This window comes from Labrus bergylta, chromosome 3 (genome assembly GCF_963930695.1).
Source record: "Labrus bergylta chromosome 3, fLabBer1.1, whole genome shotgun sequence".
In the NCBI taxonomy this organism is placed as follows: Eukaryota; Metazoa; Chordata; class Actinopteri; order Labriformes; family Labridae; genus Labrus; species Labrus bergylta.
Genome location: NC_089197.1, coordinates 32,409,229 through 32,434,670, shown reverse-complemented (window position 1 = coordinate 32,434,670; position 25,442 = coordinate 32,409,229). Strand labels below are relative to the sequence as shown.

General features: G+C 40.6%; 1 protein-coding gene across 1 annotated transcript; it reads left to right on the top strand.

Annotated features, from left to right (window-relative positions):
* LOC109986637 (neuropilin and tolloid-like protein 2) lies at positions 1 to 24,967 on the top strand. Its single transcript, XM_020637404.2, has 10 exons — positions 1 to 467; positions 5,197 to 5,253; positions 5,507 to 5,650; positions 8,750 to 8,998; positions 9,967 to 10,014; positions 10,570 to 10,697; positions 15,761 to 15,989; positions 20,595 to 20,708; positions 20,791 to 20,921; positions 23,094 to 24,967. Exons 1-10 carry the CDS (start codon positions 458 to 460, stop codon positions 23,835 to 23,837), a joined length of 1,854 nt encoding a protein of 617 aa, XP_020493060.1. The 5' UTR covers positions 1 to 457; the 3' UTR covers positions 23,838 to 24,967.
* The last annotated feature ends 475 nt before the right edge of the window (positions 24,968 to 25,442 follow it).

Here is a 25,442-nt window from a genome sequence, read left to right as displayed (position 1 = left end):
TCAGACACGGACGGAGAGCAGACAGGCGCACATTCCTCCTCCTCCTCTTCCTCCTCCATCTCTCCCTCTCTCTTTCTTTCTGTGTGTGTGTGTGTGTCTCTCTCTCAGTCGCTCTTCATCCATCATCCATCCATACGCATCTTTTGGATACGCGTCCTGGATCATTCCCTCCTCCACATGTCATCTCGGCTGTGGTCGTGTTGGAGGCTGTAGGCTGTTCACGGTGATGATGCCTGGCTAAAAGGCTCGCTGCTGGATCACACACTGAAGAAGAAGAAGAAGAAGAAGAAGATCTCTCTCACACACTCTCTGTTGGAGCGTGCCTCTGCGTAATGGATTTACTGTTGTCGGAGAAAAGTTGGATTTTGTGAAGAGCCCGGTGGATCCCTGACATGGACGGAATAGGAGGGTGGTTTTAGAAAGGTGCTTTTGGGTTGGAATCACATCGGGAGAGGAGATGCACAGAGGTGAGTTGAGCTGCCCGATCATCCGTGTGGCGCGTCAAGACCTAACAAACGCCTTGGGCTGATAGAACAGCTCATTTTAATTTGAAACTGGGATTCAAATTATTGTTTATTTCTTATAGTTCTATATAGTTTTACATGCAAGTGATTTCAATTCAAACGTATGCTAATTAATCAATCAGTCATTATAAAATAGCTGCAGAACATTTGGATTTCCTTAGTATTTCTTATATCAGCCGTGTTTCTCTTAAACTAACACCACGCAGGGCGATTTCAGGTAAATCCATGCATACACCTCTCTGACACATCTTTTTTTCCTGCCATTTATTTAGTCCATCTTTAGTATCAACGTGCCCTCTTATGACTTTTATTGCAAAATCGTCCGTTTTATTGGCCACACTAATTGACTTTATCATCTATCACTGATTTATAATCCACTCATCAAATCTCCAGCATCTCCTGGTCTGCTTCCTATTTCCTAAGATTCAGCAAAATCCCGACAGCTTCTTCTGAGTAGGATGATCAGGTTTGGATAGTTTACACTGACCAAAGCCAGATGAAAAACTAAACTAAACCAGCCTTAACAGTTAGGTTCATTCACGGTTGATTTTGGACACAAATGAGTCTTTTTTTCTTTTACTGCAATACACATCCTGTATATTCTGGACCCTTTGAGCGTAATGTAGGCTAAAAAGGGGACCAAAACCAGAGTGGTTTTCCTGTCTTCAGTCAGTTCGGGCACTGTGAGGTGTGCCTCTGTTCACACCAGCCTATACGTGAGTGCAATATGATCGTGTTTCATGATTATAATGGACAGCAAAGGTCAGAAACTATTTGAAATCAATGCAGGAGCGATAAAACCTTCGAGGAGCATTATCTGTTATGACCGTCTGAACACATATCCTTTTCAATAAATCCTCTGAAGTCAAGTATTGAGGTTTTTTATGTGGCTAAAAGTTGGCATATGTTCCCTTTATTTTATATGTCCTTGCGTTATTTAAAAAAAAAATATGAACACTGCAGCCTTTATTCATCGAGCTTATAAAAATCTATTTCTGCTCCATGTTTAAGCTCTTCAAGTTCAGAGCAACACACTGACGTCTGTGGTCCTGCACACGCGATAGCCTCTCCGCCTGTGTGCGTGCATGCTTCTGCTTCAGTGACTGTCTCGCGCCATCAACACCTGAGGCGCGTGCCGCAGCACACGGCTGCAACACCTCCTGATGCGTTCAGTGTCCAGTATACAGCAGTGGCTGTGTGGTTTAACAGGTAGCCTATAGTAAATATATCAGTGTAACGGCACAGTTAACTGTTAATGGATATTCACCTTCATTAAATTACTGAAAGGTCTTAATTGGCTCTTAAGTAGACACAGGTGAAGTCTTAACTTTCCCTTTGGTACCCGATCTCTTATTACATTTAGCAGTGACGTCTTTCTTTGTTTTAATTAATCAATTAGTCAACAAAATAGTATTGGTGTTAGTTGACTAAGAATTGATTTTGTTCAGGACAGACGTATGGGATAGAAACATTTTAACATTTTAACATTTTAACATTTTAACATTTTAACATTGTAACATTGCATTTCTTTAAATAAATTAATTCATAACATGTTCATTACATTCTGCTTTCCCTGCATGTCAGATATGATGATATAATAACCTATTGTCTTTCTACAAAATGCATCAAAACTATTATAGTCCTTTTTTAGTGTTTTTTAACACCATTAACATTGTAAGTGGTAAAATTACAGAATATGGTATTGCACATTTTAGACTTGAGTGTGACAGGTTTTTATACCTGAATTAAGGTGATTTAGGCCTTTTAACATCGCCTTTTCAGTGTCCCACATTAGGAAATGCAGATTGTCCGAGACAATTTGGCACTAATATGTATACTATTTCTTTAAAGAGTGTGATAACTGGATTTTCTCTTTGGGTTTGATTAGGGGACATCCTGGGGATTTCAGAGTGGTACTGGGTGTGGATTTAATGTACAGCTTCATGTTGCAATATATCTCAGAAGTCTAAAATGCAAAAGATTGTCCCACATTAGGCTAATTCACCCTACATTAATTCAATCTTTTCTGTAGCATAAAGCTTCTAAATTAGCTAAACTGTGGTAGACTTGTCCAATTAAGCGTTAGCTTGCTAAATCACCTTGTTATGTTTGTCCCTCACAGTAGGCCTACGTCTTTTAGCCTATATGCTTAAGGCCATAATTCTATAATCGGACAGGAAAATGACACATTATCAGCCATTATATTTACAATACTTCTTTAATCCTGTGTTGCAAAAGACTGTGGTGTTGACCTCTGATTGTATTGATGTCTAGTCAGTTACAAGAGAGAGAGAGAGAGAGAGAGAGAGAGAGAGAGCAGATTCACTGGGCTAAAGTGAGAAGTGATGTAAAAATGAAATGACATGACCTAGAATTGCAGGGCTGGACCCAGGGTAATTTCTCCTCTCACTCTTTAAAATGAGCAGAGGTCAGATGACACTCCTGTTACTGGGATGTTCAAATGTCTGAAATATTCCTTAACTTGAATAAGTAGAAGGCTGTGTGTTTGTCTAAACATTCTCAAGTTCTATTCTCGGTGTTGAAGAGGGAATGGCTGCATCCCCTTCTCAGATTTTGATTTATTTATAATGTGACAAAAGACATAACAAATGACAATGTGAATTATAGAACAACTGTGGCCCTAAAATGTTTCTTACAGAGTCTTTGTCGTAGTATTTCCAACTGAGAGCCTTCAATTTGTGGAGCAGTTTACAGTGTTTTTGCTATCTGTGAGATTTAATGAGTTGCTTTTCATGAATTTAAAGGTGTTTCAGCGAGAGCCTTAAGCTTGCTCTCTTATTTGTTTTTTTAGTTTGGGTGGTCTGTTCTCTAAATGTGCCCTTGGTAGTTCATACACACACCTACCATATTCAGTGTGAGATAATGGAGGTAGAAGTAATAATGATCTTGCAGCCTGGGGACCGTGTGTGTGTAAAATGAGTCCATTCAAACATGTATTCTCATTGGTGCGAATGTTAACCACGCATTCTCTCCCCCCCCCCCCCTCTCTCTCTTCCATCCTTTCTTCCTGGGTGCCTTTATGCAACATGCCAGCCTCATGCCCGCTCTTTAATGCGATGTGAGCGAGCCAACCTATTATGAACTCAGTGGGGGATCAGGTCTACGGGGGCTTATCAGAGCGAGGCAGTGTCAGAAAGCTGTGACATGCTAGCCCCTCTGCACAGATATCATTGTAATGCAACATATTTCACCCATTGTGTGTAGCCGTGTTCTGCCCAAACGCCTGTCTGCTCATCAGCAATGTAAGCCTCGGAGGCTCTTTTTTTTCTGCTAACGCTTTTATGTTTCTGCCACCTCGAGGCTGCAGATTAGCAGGGTGGAGTCTTGTAGCGTGGAGGAGTGGTTGATGGTATAAAAGTAGAAGAATGAATCAACTTCTACTCCTACTTCTTCTGCTTTTACTGTTAGCTGGAGCAGGTAGAAGTTCCCAACATACAGCTGCTGTTGGACATCTAAAGCTTTCACTACCCCCTGCAATATCTACTACTAAAAGAGTAGTGCTAATATTGTTTCATATAACTTTACTTCTTTCAAAATTCCTTCACTGATACTTTTTGTACGTCTGCTACACTCTATGAAAATAAATCTGTATTTCAATCCAGGACCATTGAGTGTTAAGCCGAAACTCAAATTAATAAATAATTATTTAACAGAAAAATAAAGAGATCTTTAACCTATAGGGCAGTTTTTGTCTGTAAATCCCAAAAGCAATCAACCAATCAAATGCTCTCTCTAAAAAAAAAGCTTGTATTACCTTCTTGCATGCACTCTTCCTGTGAACTGACTGTGCACAAACCAAGTCATTCACAAGAAACAACTTTTAAAGGTTTTGGTTTAACGTGGTTAAAGGTGGCAAGGGTGACCTCTTAGCCAAATCCCACTTGTGAAGGAGATCTTAGTCTCAGTGGGTTAATTACCTGGTTAAATAAAGGTCAAGTAAAAAATAAAAACACAAACTGCACCTAAAGTGAGGAGGAAGGTGGGGGGGATGCCTGAGATTGCGGAGTAGCTCTGACATTCAGTGATGAAGTACTTGCTTCTCAAAGGTTGACCACTCAAGTTTTAACTGGGAGAATGTTCTGCTTTTGTGTCTCTTATGAGATGGTTTCTTTGGTGGTAGGAAGTTTTTGAAGAAGCTATAAGAACATTTTCGTCACTGTTTGCCGACAATTTAAAGTCTAAAAATCTTTAAAATGTCTGATTTTGTTCTTTTCCTAGTGCTGGTGATGAATGGTGGACTGTAGAGGATTAGTTTCTAGATGTCTCTCATGCAGTCTGATGGTTTGCATTTGAAACTCTAAAGATTGTGGTCAAAAGTTTGAAACTTTAAGTCAGTCCTTAAAATGTCAGCCTTGGATCTCTGCAATGATTTTCCAATATTGCTTTTTCCTGAATGCCTCATATTAACAATGATGTGCTTGCATAAAGACATGTCTACACATGTCTATATATACAGTATATAGTACTCCTTTCTCCTGCAATTCTTAACCTAATCCTAAAGTTTACATATTAATGAGACATTTTCTCAAAGGGGACTCAATCCTGCAGTTGAACTTAAACACTTATTTTTATTTTTTCATTGTTGAACACTAACATGTAAACTCATTATTCTGTCAGCTGTGACTGATGTGTTTGTGTCTCTGTTTTGCAGCGTGGTTACTCTTCTTTCTGATAGAAGAGGGTTTCGCTCTGGCACAGAGAAGTAAAGGTAAGATCATTCTCTTCTTTCCCATTAATGCTTTTCCGAACAATACGGACACTGTCTGAAATAAATAGAAATGATCAAAGCTTGAATCGCTTCTTTTCTTTATTGCATCCTTCCTTTCTTCCATCTTTATTGTCTTCCTACTCTTTCCTCTGCAAACCCTCCCTCCTCTTTCCCTGCTTTCCAATCATTCCCTCATTGATCCCCCGACTCAATAACCCATCTGTTCATTTGTTTTCCTCCTCTCTGCTTGAAGATCCCCCGAGCGAGCATGGCAGCCAGAGCCCCAACCAGAACGACTGTGGCACGTGGGTCCGCAACATCAATGGCGGAGTGTTCACTTCACCAAACTACCCGAACACATACCCTCCCAACAAGGAGTGTGTTTACATCCTGGAAGGTAACGCAGGCTGCTTCATCTTCTGTCGACAGAACAGCTGACACAGTTTCCCGCCTCTCAGCATATTGCCTCCTTCAGCGAATGTTATTAGTCTGACTGACATTGTTTTATATAACCTCCCCCTATCTGATTTTCTGTTCCTGCGCTAGCGGGCAATCAGCCTGACATTTTACGAATGAGCCATCCTCTTGAGTTTGTTTCACCCCACAGATACAAACATTTTGAAAATGATGGGGAGTGGCGAGTCATTGTAGGTATCCCTCGACTTCTGCTCTAATCAGAGGAGGGCTGCGTTCATCTCTATTGGCAGGGTGTGTCACAAGACGCACGCTATTGCATGAAAACATAAAAAGAGATGAACATCTGCTGCACAGCTGAGGTTGGGGAGCATGTCCCAGAAATGCAAGCGTCCTTGTCAACACTTTTTGTGTTTACCAGAAACATCATTTCCATCAGCAATTTGGGGAGACTTAATGGAAAGCATCATTAGCAGCTATAGGAGACGAGGTCTGGGATAGCAGTTGATGTGTTGTCAAACTAAATTGATGAACTGTTTGTCCATGAAGTTGAAGCACTGCCTGTCATGCAGACGAGATGTGTGCTTGCTGCTTTTCTTGCTGTAGTAAGGGAATAGATTTTTTACACACAGCTCAAGGGCTCCCCCTGTGGACAAATCATGATCAGACTTACTGCTGATGAATAAGCTGTGACAGCATCACAGGCAGCATAGTGGTGTGTGCAGAAAAGAGGGGGGGAGGCACACTTTTTGCTTACTTATGTAGCAGTACTGATGCTTGTGTAAAATATTTCCCCTCTTTACTGACAACGTTCATGTTCTGATATGAACTCACACTATGATATGATACTGAAAAAGATGATTCTAACTTCATTTAAATTACATGACATAATGAAAATAGGCAAGGCAAGTTTATTTATCTCGCACATTTCAACAACAAGGCAATTCAAAGTGCTTCACACAAGACATCAAAAAGCATCATGACAGAGGAAAGAAAATAAACATTCAAATAGAACATTTAAAAATCACTGAAATTATTAAATCTGAAAATATGTTCAAATAAAAATAATTAAAATGAAATTAATTAAAATAAATAAAGAGTTAAAAGTTACAGTGCAGCGTTAAAGTTATAAATCTTAGTGAATGTGATCTATGGATGAAATGTGAACCAGCAACATTTCTGAAGATGTCAGAGTAGATTTAGATTTGAGTAGTAAGACACTCTTCATCAGAGTGATTTTAACTTTAAACATAGTTAATGTTAATTATTTGTTCAGTTTCTATGCTCCCTATATCTGGAACAAACTCCCAGAAAACTGCAGGTCTGCTGAAACTCTCAGCTCTTTTAAATCCAGGTTGAAGACACACCTGTTGACAGCTGCCTTTCATTAAACAATTTTAATAAGATTTGTCTCAATACATCTTTTTCTACATGTTTGTCCTCCTGTTACATCTGTTACATCTGTTACATCTGCATGAAATGCACTAACATATATGTCAAACTTTATTCTTTTTGATGTTTTCCCATCCCTTTATGCTGAAATCTGTCTTGATGATGGGAAGTTAGAGTGCAAAAAGAAAAAAGAGTAAAGATTCCCTTCAATGCATTTAGTACAGCTAAAGTAACAAGCCTGTTAAGATCATGTCAATACAAGAAACTACAAATATGTTTGTTAAATAATGTGCTAAAAGTAAAAAGGTTATTATAGAGATGTACTAAAGTAGAGAAATCTAAAACTGTACTTACATTCTAAATGTTTTGTTGTATATTACTTCCTAACTCTGGTGAACAGAAATGAATTGTAATGCTTGTAGTCATATTTGTATCTAAACCCTTAAAGCCTTTTATTCTTTCTCTCATCCCAACAGAGCGATGCTCATCAGAAAGCTTTGTCATCATAATTTGCGGTTACAGAGGTTCATTGATTAAAGCCGTGTCCCCTGCTTCATCAGCTCGATGGATTCAGTGATTGTACTTTCTTGTCTTTCACTGTCAAGCTTTGTTTTTTTGTGTAAATGTGTGTGTGTAAATGAAGCTGCTCATACCAGGGAGTGAACACACAGCAAGCAGGAAGTGCAGGCAGACAAGAAGCAAGTGCAAAAGATAAAACACATCGGTTCAAAGTACAGTGGAACAAACTCACAGAGAGAAAGGACTCATTTGAGCTACTGTATGTTATTTCACTTGCAAACTGTAGCACACACACACACACACACACACACACACACACACACACACACACACATGCACCGCCCTTGACCTCACTTTTTTTTTTTCTCTCTAATGGGGCATGCTCTGCTTCCCCATGCCAGAGATGATTCAGAGCCCCACTTCCCACCCTCAGCATCTTTATTTAGCATGATTCATCTCCACAGACAGGCAGGAATTGCCCTTGTTAAATATTTCCTCAGTGTGGGGGGGGGGGGGTGATGTTATTAAACATTTCTGTCCATTCAGTACACACACACACTCTGGATGTGCGTGACTGATGAACCAGTGAATTCATGCTGTGATTGCAATGTTCTGGATTCACTGACTCAGAGATGCTGACATGTCAGACTCGGGCTTCTGTTTGTGTGTCTGTGTGTGTGGGGGGGGGTGTATTCATATATGTGTGTTTATTGTGCATCCAAATACATAAATGCACCTTCATGTAAATGTTACATGTAAACAGCAGTGATTGTTAGCTTCTCTTTTTCATACAAGGCATGACTTTAACAGATACACAAAGTCAGAAGTGTTGCTTATTAACTCCTTTCACACATGCAACACGCTCCTTAGATTTACAGACATAGTCAAGGTTAGGTGAATATGTGAACACATATCTCTGTGGCGTAGTTGGACTTAATATTAGACAACTTTTTAAAAGTTTGCTCTCCACAGTGTCATCTGGAGGCGTGAGGGGTAAAAGCCCAACTGCTCAACTTTCAAATCCTGATGAACTTAGATTTGACTCCACTCCTGATTCATGCTGCAGTAAAGCATCTCGATTTGTTTCTGTCCTGCACAAAAGATTTAATCGTATTCCCTTTGTGTGTTTACGTCTTTTGTTTCCTTTCTCTTTCACACTCTGTTGTTAAAGCTCTCCCGAGACAGAGGATTCAGCTGGCTTTTGATAAGAATTACTACATCGAGCCATCATTCGAGTGCCGCTTCGACCACATAGAGATCCGTGATGGGCCATTTGGGTTCTCGCCTCTCATTGATCGCTTCTGTGGGGGGAAAAACCCTGGCCTGGTGACATCCACTGGACGCTTCATGTGGATCAAGTTCACCAGCGATGAGGAGCTGGAAGGCCTCGGTTTCCGGATCAAATACACCTTTATTGCAGGTAGGAAGCAGAGGGGGCAAAGGCAGATACAGATTGTAGCAGCTCTCTCGATCAGTGGAAACAGCAGAGTTCCAACGGGGCATTTATTTCATTTATCTTGCTTCTTTTTCAGCACCATGAAACTACAACAATGTAGCGGAATCCACATAATGCAGTATAAACTCATACAGTCACATACACGTACACAGCACATTACACTTTAAATAACTCACACAGATTCATGCAAACAACATTTGGATAAACAGTTTGACATGGGGTTTTGATGCAAGAATAATGAACACAGACGTTTGAGGAAAAAAATGTTTATACGTGCAATGGAGGAGATGTTCAGATGTGCAGATTTTTGCAGTACAATGGAAAGTGCAAATATCGTACTGTATAAAACTGCACTTGCTGTGTTAGTGTTACTGCACTGATACTGTATAATCATTTATATTGGAAAAAAATGGATGAGACAATTGTCATTGTCATTGAAATTAGATTAAAAGAGATCATCTATGACCAAATGATCTGCTGAATTTCATGTCTGTGTACAGGGTTAAAGATGATAGCCAATAGTTTGAGGATTTCATTGAGGTCGATGGGTTTCACCTCTTTGCTTCTCCCCGGGGCATTGTCTACTGCATTAATGTTGAAAAATAAATAAAGCAATTGTTCTTGGACTACAGATGGAAACCAAAAAATATTTTTGACACCTTGTCCCTCGCCTGCAGCTGGACTATGGGGTGTCGACTTTCCTTCAGTTTTATTTCTCTCTTTCAGACTGAAATTTGACATCAGTCACCTAAATCTGAACTCAATATGCCTATAAATCAGAGTCTCCCATCATGCGGCAGATATTGGCTGATAACAGACCCCATTGTGTTTTATCGCGCCTGCCTTAATGGGATCTTATCTTGTGTTCTCTGCTTACCTATTTCTGTACTGTGGATTGAGAGTAATGTGCCTCCCCAATCTTATCATTTCAGACCCTGATTTCCATCTGCACGTGGGCGGACTGCTAAACCCCATCCCAGGTAAGCTCCTCACTTCTTTTGCTGTTTTATTTTTTGTTGGATCCCTTTTGAAGAGCTCCTCTGCGCTCAGAAGCTTACCGGAGGCTATCTCTGCCTGTGACGTAAACGCTGAATGCACAAATGTACCTTGACAAGCACACAATTAAACATAAAGTGAAAGGATGTTCATACACAAACATACACAGATTTAAATACATAAAGGAACACACCCCTTTTATCCTGCTCGTTCCTTCCTGTCCTTCTGCCTTTGTTCCTCCGTCTCCTTATTGTCCTTAATCCTAATCCACTGTGCTCACTTCAATTCTAACTTAAATCCTTTCTTCCTTAAGATAAAACCCTTCATCTGTCCCTCTCTCTGTCATGTCTCTCCCCTCATCTTCTCTCTTTTATCTTCTGCTCCGTCTACTCCCTCTCTCAATGTTTTTTTTTTTTTTTTACCTCCATGTGACCCATCTCTCACCTCTCCTGTCTTCTACATTTCTCTTTCTTCCTTTGCTGTCTTTTTGTCTCTTCTTCTTCTCACCTCTCCTCCACATTTCCCCCGTCTCTCCATAGACTGTCAGTTTGAAATCGGTGGATGGGATGGGGTCATAAGATCCAGTCAGGTGGAGGAGGAAGAGAAAGTGAAGCCTGGTGATGCCCTGGATTGTATCTGGACCATCAGGGCTCCTCCTCAGTCTAAGGTCAGTACCAGACACAATTTCAACAATCAGAAAAGATGCTACACATGGCATTTAGATGCTACACATGGCACTATAATTAATGGTCTGGTTAGATCTCTGTTTAGATGACTTCTAAATTCAAAACCATTAAAGATCACATAATGTAAAATACACTTTACCACTGTTTTCTTACACTCATATATGCCCTAGTCTGTCTAAAAAAAAACAATTGAGAAAAGTCCATCCTCATGACATCACAAAGGGCAGTAACCCCTCCCCTACATGGGTGACACTCCCACAGCTAGGTGTTTGTTCTGCCCTCTGAGTCTGCCTTTCCACAACTAACAATAGGTCATGGAGCAAGAAACCCAAAGCCACATCCCCTATGGAGCAGCGTGGTCAGACACAACTCATTTACATATTTAAAGGTACAGACACAGAAACAGCCTGTTCTGAGCAGGGCTGAAATAGAGGGGTTTATAGACATGATCAAATACAGGATCAGAGTGGATTTAGAACAAGAAACTTTGTTCATTGCAACTGTAAAACAAACATTAAAGAATGTTTTTTGTTGTTTTGTGTGACTCACATGCTGGGTGTGCCAGAGCACGCGCACGCACGCTAAATGAACAGTGTGTTTATGTTCTGTGTTCAGCATTGTCAAAGCTCATATCAGAACCAAAAAGTATTTGTAAATGAAGTTCATGTCTCTGATGTATTAAGATGTATAAGATGAAGTACTTTATAACACTGCTACAGAACACACAAAGAGACAGGCACGTGGATGGGTACTTGTTTATTTTAGATACAGAAGACGGTTAAATACATCAGGCCGTCATTATATGAACTTTTAAGGTTTTTTACGTCGAACTATTAAAGCCATCTTCAACCAACAGAAGTAAAAGGGGATCATGGGAGTGGGATAGTTTTAAGGCCTGACAGATAAAAGCTGTCAGACTCGTTCGGGAGGGTAGGAGCCTGAAATCTCCAGAGGTAGCACCTCTCTGTTCCACCATGTGGTATTCTGTAACCAAGAGACAAAACCAAACCCTGAAGCTAGATGAGCCTTTTCTATTTTACAAGATTTTTTACAACCGCCATTAATTCTCCTAATATGCTTTGAAATGTAGGTTTGAGGTTAGTTGGTATCAGATGTTTGAAATCAGCAACTGCAGTACTAAATACTTTTTTTTTACTAAATATATATATATAAAAAAAAAAAAAAGGAACAAATGCACAACTTAGCACTTTTTAAAGCGACTTCGGACTGGATTTTTGGAGGCCCCTGTGTGACAAGGCCCGTCTTATCTCTGTGCTCATCCAGTCCTGGAGTGTGTGAAGTATCCGCCAAACAGAAATCTTTATCATGCTTCCTAAGTTCAAACTGTAGAACCAGCTAGCCAATGAAGTGTTCTGCTTTCTGCGTCATACAGAGGCATTATTTTTATCAGAACCAGATAGAGACAGGGACTCAAAGCAGACTCACACATGGCTGAGTTCAGGAAAAAGCAGAGTTTAATAACAGTCCAGGTTGGTACACAGGCAGGCAATTCTTCAAGGCAAACAAATCCAAAGGGAGCAGGCAAAAGGCAAAAGGCAAAACAGTAAGGCAGGCACGGTCAAAAATCACTATAAGTCTACTAAGAAAACTGCTGGAACAAGGTGACACACAGGAACACACTACAAACTGGCAGCAGGCGGGAGGAAACATAGGGATATATGTACACAGACAATCAGGGGATAACGAGACACAGGTGAGCACAATCAGGGCAGGGAGGCTCAAGGCAGGAAAACATGAGGAGCAGGATCTGAAAGACAGAGACAAGGGTAAGTACAAAATAAAACAGGAACAGACAAAAATACTAAATAAATGAGTAAAAAACAAAACATGATACTAGGTAACTTTGCGGATCCTGTCAACTTTAGCATGTTTCATAACCGGTAAAAACTCTTCTTCTTGTTTACTTTAATGTTGTTATAAAATAAAATGCATAAACGTCCTCAGATCTCAAGATTTGTAAAAGCATTCAAGGACTTCTCTTTCTCCTTCGGGGATATTTGTGTTTTTCACCTGAATCATCCACAATCCTGCTCTCCTGCTTTACGACACATAAAGTATCTTGTTGAACATCCCAGCTCAGAGTGTTTATATCAGCTATTTTTCGGGTGCTATTTTTTAGTAATTTTTGCAATCAGTTTGAAGGCAAATAACTGCTTCAAGTTTTTTTAATTTTTTTTTTTTACCTGACAAATGAGATGAAATCTCATCTCAGTGGTGACGCACACAAGAATCCAAGAATAGATCTGAATAGTCGTCCAAAAAAAGAATCAGAAGATAAATAATGATGCTCTGAATACAAACAAGAGAGGGAACATCTCTCATTGTGAAGCCTCGGCACAAATTCATGTATCAACCTGCACAGCAGATTTGTTTCCCACTGTGAAAAAACTGCGATAGATTCCTTCAGATTAAAGCATTGGCTTAGGTGTCATTTGAATATAACAATCTTATCTGCTCTGCTACACAAACATTCAGGAAACAGGCAACTAGGCAGATCTAAATCTAATTACAGCTTCTACAGCTTTTAACCTAAATCAGCATCTCTTCATGCATGGAAGCCGCTCTATTCCAGTCTCTGTTAAATGTCAACACAGGTTCACCTTCTTCTTCTTCTTCTGATTCTGATTAAGTGATCACCAGACAATCGGAGGAAAGCCGAGATTTTTTGAATTTTTGTAACAAGACTGGCATAAAGTCAACATCATTCTAAGACTGGTGGAGAGCTGCCAAGACGCAGAAAAGCTGCAATTAAAAAAAAATCAGGATTAAGCCACCAAATACTGATTTCTTATCTGAAGTGAAAACTTTCATAATCTGTTGTTCAAAAATTCAGACAAACTTGTTTCCATTGCAGCATTCAAGGTCTTATAAATACTGCATCTTATTGTTATCTAAATGAGTTGTTGTTTTCTGTATTTAAATAAACAAATGATAATTTAGGAAAAATGCTGTGAACAATAAAACAGAAATGTTAATTTTAGTTGAACACAAAACTATAAATAGTAAAATAGCAGAGCCAGAGAAAAACATATTTTTGCAGTAGTCTCAATGTTTTTCTGAGCTGTCTGTTATTCAGTAGTTTCTCTGATGTAAATGATTATTATGAATCCATATAGAGGCAGTCACTGGGGGAAAAAAACCCTCCAGTTGTGACAACTGTAATTCATCACATAATGGTTGTGAGCAGAGCAAATACACCAAAAGCCATCATGGGAAAAATAAATCCCAACAAATTAGTATTTATAGCATACAGCTGTGGAGTTTCATAAGTGTGTTTTCATGCCAAGAATGAAAGCTCAGTGATGTGTTCTGATTTGGATATGAAAAAACCCATTGAATTAACAACCATGGCCCACCTATCCTTGATTCATTGCTGCTCTGCTTCTTCCACATAACTGAATGAGTCATCAGCATGCTCTTGTGCTACTCACTGACCATGATGTGGTCACACACACACACACACACACACACACACACACACACACACACACACACACACACACACACACACACACACAAGAAGTCATGCAAATATAATTCAGAATTAAACCTTAGATGCACAAATTACAGTCACAATATACATAATATTGTCATTATATGGTACTGTAAGCAATCACCAATACTCACACATTTAATATGTATACAAAGTAATATTATGCATACACCTATAAACATTCATGCATGACTGACAAATGCAATAGCTCATGTCTCTCAGACACGCACAAACATTGATTTAATTGGTCCTATATGTGCAGGGAGAAGCAGCAGTGATGACGATCTGAATTTAGCCGCCGCGTTGAGTTGCCCAGACAGATATTAGCTCAACGAAGCAAAAGGAACAGAGCAACACACTTAGCGGAGGCATAAGAGCAGCTACTTAACTGCTGCACAGAGGTGGCACAAGAACACACATTATCTACTCTACTAGAAGTACAGATACTTGTCCTGAAAAGACTTAGATACAAGTACTCATTTAACTTCTTACAGGCTCAAACATACGTTGTGTCATTATTCAAATGTTGAAATGTGATTAAAAAAAGGAATTTACAATGAATAACAAGCCTTACATTTACGTAGTAAGTGCACAACATGACATGTTGCAACATTAGCTGCTTTGTTAGCTCTTTGATCACACCTTGGGCCCCTGAGTTGAGGAAAATGTTTTTTTTTTAAATATGGAGGACGAGCATATTTATGTCAAAATACTGACTTTCCCAAGTTGCCAGTTATTACATGATGCATGCTTGCATTACTTATTTTTTTAAGGTTATTTATTGGACAATTTTACCTTTACTGCCTAGGATTTGGAATTTGGAAAATCTTTATCTTTAAAAATCAGTAAAAACTACAAATCCCAATGTTGCATCCATCAAAGTGCTCTGTGGATGGAAAGTATGGCAGCAACTTGAGTTACGAGAACATCAAATCGACTGAAGAGACGGCACACAATGTGTACGATAGCTGAAGAGTGAAAGGAAATATCAGGAGGGGAGAGTGGGGGATGACATGCAGCAAAGGTCTGAGATTGGATTCGAACCCAGGGCCACTGCAACAAGGACTACACTATAGTCTCTGAACATGTTGTGCGTGACATGCCCACTAGGATGTCCGACGCCCCATGCTTTTATTATTGCATTACTATGAGCATTTAATAGAATTAGGGGCGCCAACGGCTTTGCAGTTGTTCCTGCGACATATGTGCAGAGGCTTTCAATTAAAAGCATGAGAAGTCCAACATTAAATCCAAAGAAAGGAAACATTGTTATCTCCATCAATCCATCTTCCAAAGTGTTTTACCAGTTCCTCTCCAATGTGCTTGACTAAAGAGGTTGGCAGGAAGCCCTCAACACAGGATTCTGCTTTTGATTCATATTCTTTTCATTATTTGATTCTGAGTATTGGTGGGAAATATCTGCATCACTTTTTACTGTTGAACGTGTTTGCCTGCGTAAAGACTGTATGCATTAGTATGTTTAACTGATTTCCATTAAACATCTGATTTGAATGTGATATGTGCCTCCAGATCTACCTGCGTTTCATGGATTATCAGATGGAGCACTCGAATGAGTGCAAGAAAAACTTTGTGGCTGTGTATGATGGCAGCAGTGCCATCGAGAACCTCAAGGCCAAGTTCTGCAGCACCGTGGCTAACGACGTGATGCTGGACAACGGCGTTGGAGTAGTACGAATGTGGGCCGATGAGAAGAGCCGACTTAGCCGCTTCCGCATGCTCTTCACCTCCTTCGTTGACCGTGAGTGCCAGGAATGTTTACAACAACTCGCCCTGGACCCTGTTTCTCTAAACTGTTCCATCATTTCTCTTGAATTGTTTCATTCAGTCATCTGGCAAAAGTGATTTCATTGGCAGAATTCTACATGAGGTCTGACTTAGTGCTGTTTCTTAGACTTCCCATTTTTTGTCTCTTGCCATCAAAGGACAAAGAGACAGTTATCTGGGATGATCCAATGGTATAGAGGTTTATGGATCTGTCACATATTCATAAGATGATAGAGAGACATTTTATTGAACACAGATGCTTAAAATCATATTGTTAGTGTATGATTCCTGTCATGTACCCAAAATACAAAAGGGTCATACATATAAAAAATGTGCAGAGGATTTTGAGAACACACTGTGCTGCCGGAGATCAGAAAGCCCAGGCACCCGCCTACATGTACATGTAGCCCATTCTTTTTTACCTTGGAAGAACCTCACCAGGACATGTAAACCCTTCCTCCAAGTTAAGGTGGCAACTCTTGGAGGGGTTCTTTGAGGGGGTTCGGGCATGATTAGGATGCCTCCTAGACGCCTCCCTCTGGGAGGAGACTGTAGGGTAAACCCAGAGTTCGCTGGAGGGATTAAACATCCCGTCTGGCCAGGGAATGCCTCGGGAATCTCCATGGAGGAGCTGGAAATTGTTGCTGGGGAGAATTAGATTTGGGTTGATTTACTGCAATTGCTTCTGCCACATTGACCTGACCTCAGTAAGTGGAAAAAAATGGATGGATGAATAGATAGATTTAGATATTTTCAGGCACCTGTAGATGAGTTAGAGATACAAAGAAACATGATCATATCAATTTCATTTATCTGCAATACTGACCTGATGGGCCCTTATCTAAAAAGATCAGTGCTATAACAAAGATTTAAGTGAAGGGAAAACGTGATGGCTGATAAATCAGAGTTGCTAACATAGCATTGTTAGTTTGTGGCCCGATATGTTACAGATGCAAACATGTAAGGCTATAGGTACAGGCTCCTGTTTCACATGACAGACCTGTTAATGTTCCACATATCACCATCATTTATGCACATCAAAGATGAACTAAATAGAAAGTCAGAAAAGAGATCTTTCATTGATTATATTTTACAATGCTATTTATATATTATGAAGAGAGGGGGCTTCTGGATCTGTATATTTTCAGAGTCATATCTTGTCCTTTTATTTAAAAAAAGGATAAATATATCATTTGTTATCTTGCAGAAATCGTCTCAAGGAAACATTCATATCACAACATTGCAATGTGCTGTATTATTGTTCATCTATTTTAGTGTTCTAAACAAGAAGAAGAAGAAGAAGAAGAGGTACATTTCTTTGGTGTCCTCTATTATGGATTGATTTGTTATGCCCTTTGCAAACTGTCAGTTTTGAATTATTGGTAAGTCATGATAAAAGAGCTGTGCTTGATTAATTATCCAAATAGACAGATTGAGACGGATAGACTTGATTCAATGAGCTTGTTGAAGTTCAGTCTTAATTTGAATGTTAAAAAAAAGACAGCTCATCCTGATTGTGTTACTCTCTCCTTTGGATTGAAATGAGAAGCATCGTATGTCATCACCTCACTGTAACAGCCATGACATTATCCACGCACACATAACAGATGATTTATCAGGTCTGCATCAGTAGTCAGTAAGAGACATTGAAGTGTCATTTTAGCGAGAAAAGCTAATTACATTGAGCCGTGTTTAGAGCTCCGATAAAAGAAAAGCAATTATTAACTCCAGCATTTGTAAATAACTGAAAGCATCAAGTCATTTCTTGATATGCCTGTCACAGCATATTACGCTGCTTATTAGGGGTCTCTTATAACAGGAATATAGGAATTTATCTGTTTGGAAAAAAGAAAGCTGAGTAGGGATTATAGATCTCCTAGAAGCAATTACACGTTTACACTTTATCATTTCTGAAGGACAATAAACTTTCAAACAGATGCTGCTTTAAAGCTGCACATAAAGTAGCGGTTTTTTTTCTGTTAGCACACCGTTATATTTTCATTAAACGCCTGAATGGAGCGAGGTATTAATTGCCACATTCTCCTGCACACTCCTCAAACCCTGAGTGAATGCTAATGTTGTTTTCATCAGCTTACCCATAACCATGGCAGTCAGGACTTAATGGCCTTTTAAATCCAGCGACGGTGGGTTTTCTTTTTTGCTTAGTGAGTCCTTAAGACCATTTGGATCCTCATTAATTCTGATCACACAGTTCATCTCCAAGAAGCCTGAAGTCTCTTGATAAGTCTGAAACTTTATTTGGTTGGAGTCAGCGACTGAAGTGAAGTCGGAGGTCAGAGGGAACCATTAATCTTTGTCACTCAGAGAACAAGATGAGCTTTTCCTCTCGCACTCCATCATCCTTGTGTCTGATCCAGGCATATTGTGTCTGATCCAGATGTATTGTGTCTGATCCAGATGTATTGCGACACAATACAATACAATACGTGTGTGTGTGTGTGTGTGTGTGTGTGTATGGAAAGATGGTCTGGGTAAGAGTATGAAGCATTGTTGACACCCTGTGAGAAGCTACATGTTGAAGGCGAGAGACATAATCGTTTTGGAAGGGATCGCAGTGTCAGGGGAGCGACCCTGTCAACAAGCTCACTGGGAGATAGATGAGTCAGACAATTCAACACACACACTCATTCAAACATTCAAACACAGCCTTGCACACGCTTACACAATCCATGTCCCTTTGCCAAAGTTATTCAACCCTGAGGCTGGGGAAGCTTGCGGGGAAGAGGAAATGGAGGCTCAGAGCCCTCATCACAGTGGACCCCGGAGCAGGGGTGAAGCTGGTGGAGCAGACTGCAGTCTGTTTCAACTGTGATAAAGACTCAGAGTCTGTGGCTGCTGGAGCCAGTGTGTCAAAAAAAGAAAGCATATCAAAGGTGGAAACAGTTTGTCAAACAGCCTGGGCCATAGACAGGTGAGAAAGACTTGTGGTGGGGTTTGAAAACCAGCTGTGACTGAGGGATATTTTGTTAATATGCAAATAACAAAGACTTCAGGGGCAGGCTGTCCTGAATTTTTCTAGAATATTTTTTAGCAATGCATATGTGGAAACAGCCTGAGATAAGTGAGTCTATGGATTGGACATTGGACAGTTGAAAGCGGTATTTGTTGTGCGCTTGGAGCCTAACTCGCTGCGCTGTGGGGATCCAGCTAGATGAGCTGCAGCTTCTTCGACCTCCCCCCCCTCACACTGTCATTTAAATTACAGATAGAAAGGCAAAGATCCCTCAGGTTGGTACAGTCCACAGCAGAACAGATCCATTTGTCGGTTTAAAGCCCCAGTCATGATCACAGAATGTTCAATGACTCTTGTGTCAGTGTTGACATGTGTCCTCTCACCATTCCTCCTCCACTCTGCTAGTCTGGTGCCCACAGTGCTGCTGGATTCACATTTATCCACCGAACCATCAATCATACTTTATCAAATCAAAACTTAATTCTCAGAAAGACACATGACAAATTTTCATCACAGACACCAAGATGTATTCAACATCTATTTTCAATTTCTAGATGATCCCATGTCCCCCATCTGTTAACATTGAGGAGGCAGGGTTTATGACATGTACTGCAGCCAGTCAGTATGGGGAGCTCCAAATGTTTTGGCTTCACTTTTGGGCTGGCTGTCATGTCATACATCTTTCTATATATTCTGCGCTAACATCCTTTTATATGGGAGTTCTGATTCTTGATTGTACTCAACCACAACAAAATGTTAATGATCAATGGTAAAAAGCATTTTTTATCACGTACAGTTATGCATTTTCTCTACATTCAAAATATTATGCTGCTGTTTTTCAACAAGTCATTTCACTCATTTCATTTCGATCCCACCTTCACCACAAATAAGAACAAGGTTTCCTGCAAGTTTTTGCTGCAGCACAGCGTCTCTACTATGGCAGGCAGCTGCATCTTCCCTCGGCCTCACAGCAGCTCTTTCTTCTGACTGGCAGTGCATCGATCTCCTGAGCCCAGCAGCCAGCATCAATTACCAGTCGTCTCTGTCTCTGCCGTCGCAGCTTTCATACACTAACAGTCACTTTAATGCGGGGGTCTCATGGTACCTGCCAGACCGGTTCGCCCTGTGATGTCTCAAAGCCATTTCAACCACCATCCCACTCCCTTAATTTCTTTTCATCTTTTCCATTTTACTCCTCGGCTTACTTCAAGATTCTAACTACCCCACCTACCACCTCCTCTCTCCTTTCTGCTTCTCACACTCCTTCGATGTGTATGCTGCGGCTCAGTGAAGCGTCCATGTTCTCCGCTCATCGCCTCGTGATGTTGTGTCTGCAGGAAATGATGATGTATGATGTCTGTGGACTGCAGACTGTCTCCATTAGACCTCTAGTAATTCAAGAAATGAAAGAGCATCATAGCTTTTTATTTCTTGCCTCTGCAGGTTCTTACAGCTAAATGTTTTCCTTTATTGTTGTTTTTGTTTTATTGTTATTACCATCAAAATAGCTCCCAGTCCTTTTCACTGTGTAGTCATCTTTTACTCAGCACTGTTTTCCTGTTTTTCTAAATTCTATTATCTCTGTACATTTTCTCGTGCCTGCAGCTCCCTGTTCAGCAAACACATTCTTCTGCCACAGCAACATGTGTATTAACAACTCCCTGGTGTGCAATGGGGTTCAGAACTGCGTCTACCCATGGGATGAAAACCACTGCAAAGGTTAGTGGAATTATTTTGCACTTTCTCAGCATGTTTGTCTTTCTTTCTTTTTCTTTACTGTTTCCTATATTCCCCCCTCCAGAGAAGCGGTCGAAGGGGCTTTTTCATCAGATCACTAAGACCCATGGAACTGTCATCGGGGTCTCATCGGGCATAGTGCTGGTTCTTCTGATCATCTCAATCCTGGTCCAGATGAAGCAGCCAAGGAAAAAGGTAACTTATTATTTGCTGTAGAGTTTTTGTTCAGCAAGAAAGATGATCGATCAAGAAAAGAAGAGACGACTGAAAGTAATTCTGATACATCTGGAGACAGTGAAAGAAAACATAATCCACCTTTTGCTAAATTATCAAAAATAATGACTTTAATGATAGGGAGTGTTTTGGTTTCAAGTGTTTTTTTCTCATTGGTTTGGCTACTTTCAAATAACCTACCATATCTCTGTTTGCTTAATTTCCCACAATGCCAAGTGGGCACTCCTTAATCAACAATATTTTCTAATAGCTTGTCTAAGGAGGCTTCTGTAATTAAAAAATGTACCATATCTGAATCCTCCAATAGAATTCTCCCGGTGTGACCGATAAACATTGCACAAAAACGATGGCTTTAGAAAGGACCTGGAGCTGTATTTTGATCATTATGCATGAAGAAGAAAAGAGTAAACTGCATGGAGCAGGACAACTCATAAATGTGTTTGCACCTGGATATGTTTTAGCACTTTATGTCTTGTGAATCAGATCTTGAGATGGAGCAGATAGAGGGAGCAAATGATGATATTTCTGGGCTTTTTGTGCCTTTAATGGAGAGATAGGACAATGGATAGGGTCGGAAATCAGGGAAAGAGAGAGAGTTGGGAACGACATGCGGGAAAGGAGCCACAGGTCAGATTCAAACCTGGGCCGCCGGCCTGGAGGTGACATACGCCGCATGTCACACATACCCTTTCACAGACTGATGGTAGTGATCGCTATGTAGTATCACCCATCAAAAGTCACTAATCCATTCATACACCGCCACTGAAGCAGCGGGAGCAATTTGGGGTTAAGTGTCTTGCCCAAGGACACATCGGACATGTTGCCCAGCTGGGGATCGAACCCTCGACCTTCCGTTTGAGAGACGATGACTCAATCCTCAGCCCTCAATCTAAAAGGACCAACAAGTAGGATACGATTACCAATTTAAATCATAAAATCGCCAATACAGCAGCCAATATGTCCTCCTCTTAAGTTTGGATTCTGGTTTGGAATGGTCTGTATTTGTCTTGACCAGAGAACCCCCCCCACACGGCCTTTTTGGACACCCCTCAGTTTGTCAGGCAAACAGCAAACCAACAGGTGTTGCAGTGATGGAAGCGGAAAAGCTAACTGGTTCAGAACGCAGAAAGGTTTCAAGACCAATGCAGAACTGATTAAACACTGAAGTTTCAGCGTCCACGACATGGCACCCTGCGTGCAAAACCAGAGGGGGCAGAGGGAGACAGCTCTCTCCAATATTTTGAATTTGGACTGCAGTACCAATTTTAAACGCTAGATGTCAGAGTTACTTATTGCTCCTTTAAATCCTCTGAAAACCTTAAAATCATGTTTAAAAGCACATTTGTTTATCGGACTTGATTGCAACATCGGCCGCATTTGATGATTTTAGAATAGCTGAATACAAATGTATTGACCTAACCAGTCGTGCATAGTCATAGACTTAACAAGCCATATCCTGTGCTGCCCAAACAACATTTAACCACATTTGACAAGCACTCTCAAACATACTTTCTGCTGACTACCAGAGACTCTGCTTAAGTTGCAGACTTCACGCTTCCCCTGATTTAATTAACCATAATTCATTGCCATAAGGAGTCGACATCATGTTTTTTTTTTCTGACTATAATAATAAAGACTACAACTTTTTTGAACTGTTGCAGGAATTATAAAGAATGAGTGGCTGAAGTAGATATCAAATTCATTGTTTTTATTGCTAATTGTCTTTAGATCCATATTCATGTTCTCACTCAGAATTGACATGCTGACGGTGTACATGATATCTTACAGTGAGGTGCCAGTCCAGAGAATAGACATTTGGATTAAGCCAATTGATTTAGTTGATTGTTGCTTACGTCCTGTTTTTTTGTGCTAAAAGCACCACTCACATATCCCAAGATAGAAAAGTACCAACAAAAGCTGTAATCTGGCACAAACTGTTTGTGTATGACCAACAGTATCACAGTAAGACACCGAGAAAAAAAAGTAGAAAATGTGTGTCTACAGACTGTGAGTCACTTTGGAGAATTATTCTCCCCCATGTTGTTCCACTTTTGTAAATACTTACTTAAATGTGGTAAACCTGTTTCCTTATAATCTCTAAAGTGTAACTGTCTGAATTGGTCTTCTTTCCAGGTTGTAGCTCGCCGACCTGGTGTTTTCAACAAGGCAGGCTTCCAGGAGGTCTTCGACCCTCCGCACTATGAGCTCTTCTCTCTACGTGACAAGGAGATATCATCAGATTTAGCCGACCTGTCTGAGGAGCTGGACAGCTTCCACAAGCTGCGGCGCTCCTCCACTATGTCCCGCTGCGTCCATGAGCACCACTGTGGCTCACAGGGCTCAGTGGCTACTGGCGGGGGCAGCATGAAGCACAGCCGCACCACCCTGAGCTCAATGGAGCTATCCTACCACAACGACTTCTCCAAGCCTCCTCCCATGAAGACTTTCAACTCCACGGCCAGCTACAAGAAGAGCTGCTACGGCTACAAGCAGCACTCACAGACTCACGACTGCGACCAGCAAGTCATTGAGGACCGCGTCACTGAGGAAATCCCGTGTGAGATCTACGGGCGCGGCGTTGGAGGCGGGGGGGCAACAGGTGGAGTATCGATGGGAGTGGGAGGACCATCAGGCATCGCGGGAGGAGGGATCGGAGGATCGGTGGGCATAGCAGGAGGAGTGGCAATGTCAGGAGGAATGGGGATGTCTGGAGGAGTGGGTCTGACTGGAGTAGGCATGGCGGGGCCGAGTGGCATCGCTGGAGGAATCGGTGGTGGTATGGCAGGAGCCTGTGGTACCCTCAGTATCCGTGGCAACAGCACTCGTAATAGTACTTCCATTATTGACCCGCAGCGCTCGATGTCCATGGACTTTTAGACAGTGGGCGAGAGGAAGAAAGGAAAAAAGGGAATGCCGAAAGTTTTACATTTGGAAAGAAGAGAAGAAAGAAGACAAGGAGAGTAATTCAAGTCTTTAAATGATCACTCCTGTTTCTCTTCTTTGCTTTTGAAGCAATATTTAAAGTATTGCAGTGGCACTTAACGATCGCTTCCTCTCACTGTCTTGTCTGAAGGTTTTGGAAGTTAGCAGATGAGATTCAAGGACAAAAAAAAACAGGAAACAAACATAAACAGCTTTGTCTGTTTTCCAGACACTGAAGGATGTAGATTGGAGGGAGGGTGGAGACGTTCCTCCTCCATCTGACACTCATTTAATCTCTCCTTTTCATAAAAAAGAGGGTTCTCGCATGCAGACCCAGACTTCTGTGTGTTTGGTAACCAAAGAGATCAGGTAACCAATCAGAAACAGGAGGAGAGAGGGACTGAGTTTTTACATTTATCCACCTGCCATGCACAGATAAAAACGATATATGGTGCGTCTTCTAATAATTTGAGTCTTTATTTTTGTCGGTGTACTGTACTGTTTAAACCAGTATATATCCAGCCTCATGATGATGCTTGGCTTTTAACTCTTTAATCTTTTTCAAATGTTGCTCAGATGATTTTATGAAGATGACTTATCCATGACTTGTGGTGTTGACGAGGACGAGGTGAAAGATGATGATCAGAAATATGATAATAATGATGATCATGGTGTGATAATGCTATAATTATTATGTAGTTTTCATTGTTACCTCACACATACACAGAGGGTATCGCTCCATTTAGTCTCTCCTCAGGAAGAGCACATGAATAGACTTATTTTGGTAAGAAAGTTTAAAAAAAGTATATTTCTGCTATTAAAGGCTTTGGATGTTTTGTTGAAAAGAATTCGGTTGTGAGGCCTTGACTGAATCAAAATCGCAATCATCCCACCCCAAAATAGACCCCCACGTTTCCAAGGAGAGAATAATGTGATTTCTCAACCTCCCCATGAACTGAGTGTGTAAAACAAGCACAACCTGTTTTCTTCAAGAGAAAAACATGTAGCCTGTATGGGATTCGTTTATGATTTGAACCACTGGTTGTATAATTTCATTCTGTTGAATTAAATGAGAGTTTACTCACTCCCTGCCTCAGCTTTTCTGTTCACTATAACACGAGAGATGAAAATAGCACCACCCTGAGACTGGAGATGTCTCAACAAGGTAAGATGCACATGCAGACATAAAATGTATACAAGCTATTTGGCTTCGATTGGGGTCCATAGAGTATTTCAGACTGATTTATTGTAAATTTCATCCGATATGTTCAGTTTTTAAGGATTTTTGAAGGAAAATCCATAAAATGTATGCAGGCTCCCTTAGATTATTTAATTCTTATTTTTTCTGTCTTTCTCTCCGACGCACACAAATTCCACTTACCCTTTGCTGTCACGATGCATTTGTCCTGTCTATTGCTCAGGGCATCCTTTAAAAATACATCACCATCAGATGGTCACTCGTACCATTAGGCTGTGGTGATGTACTTCTCTTACAAACAGATGTGTGCATTTCACTATGAGTCCTATTTCAGCAATAAAAAAAGAAGACACTGTTCAGGA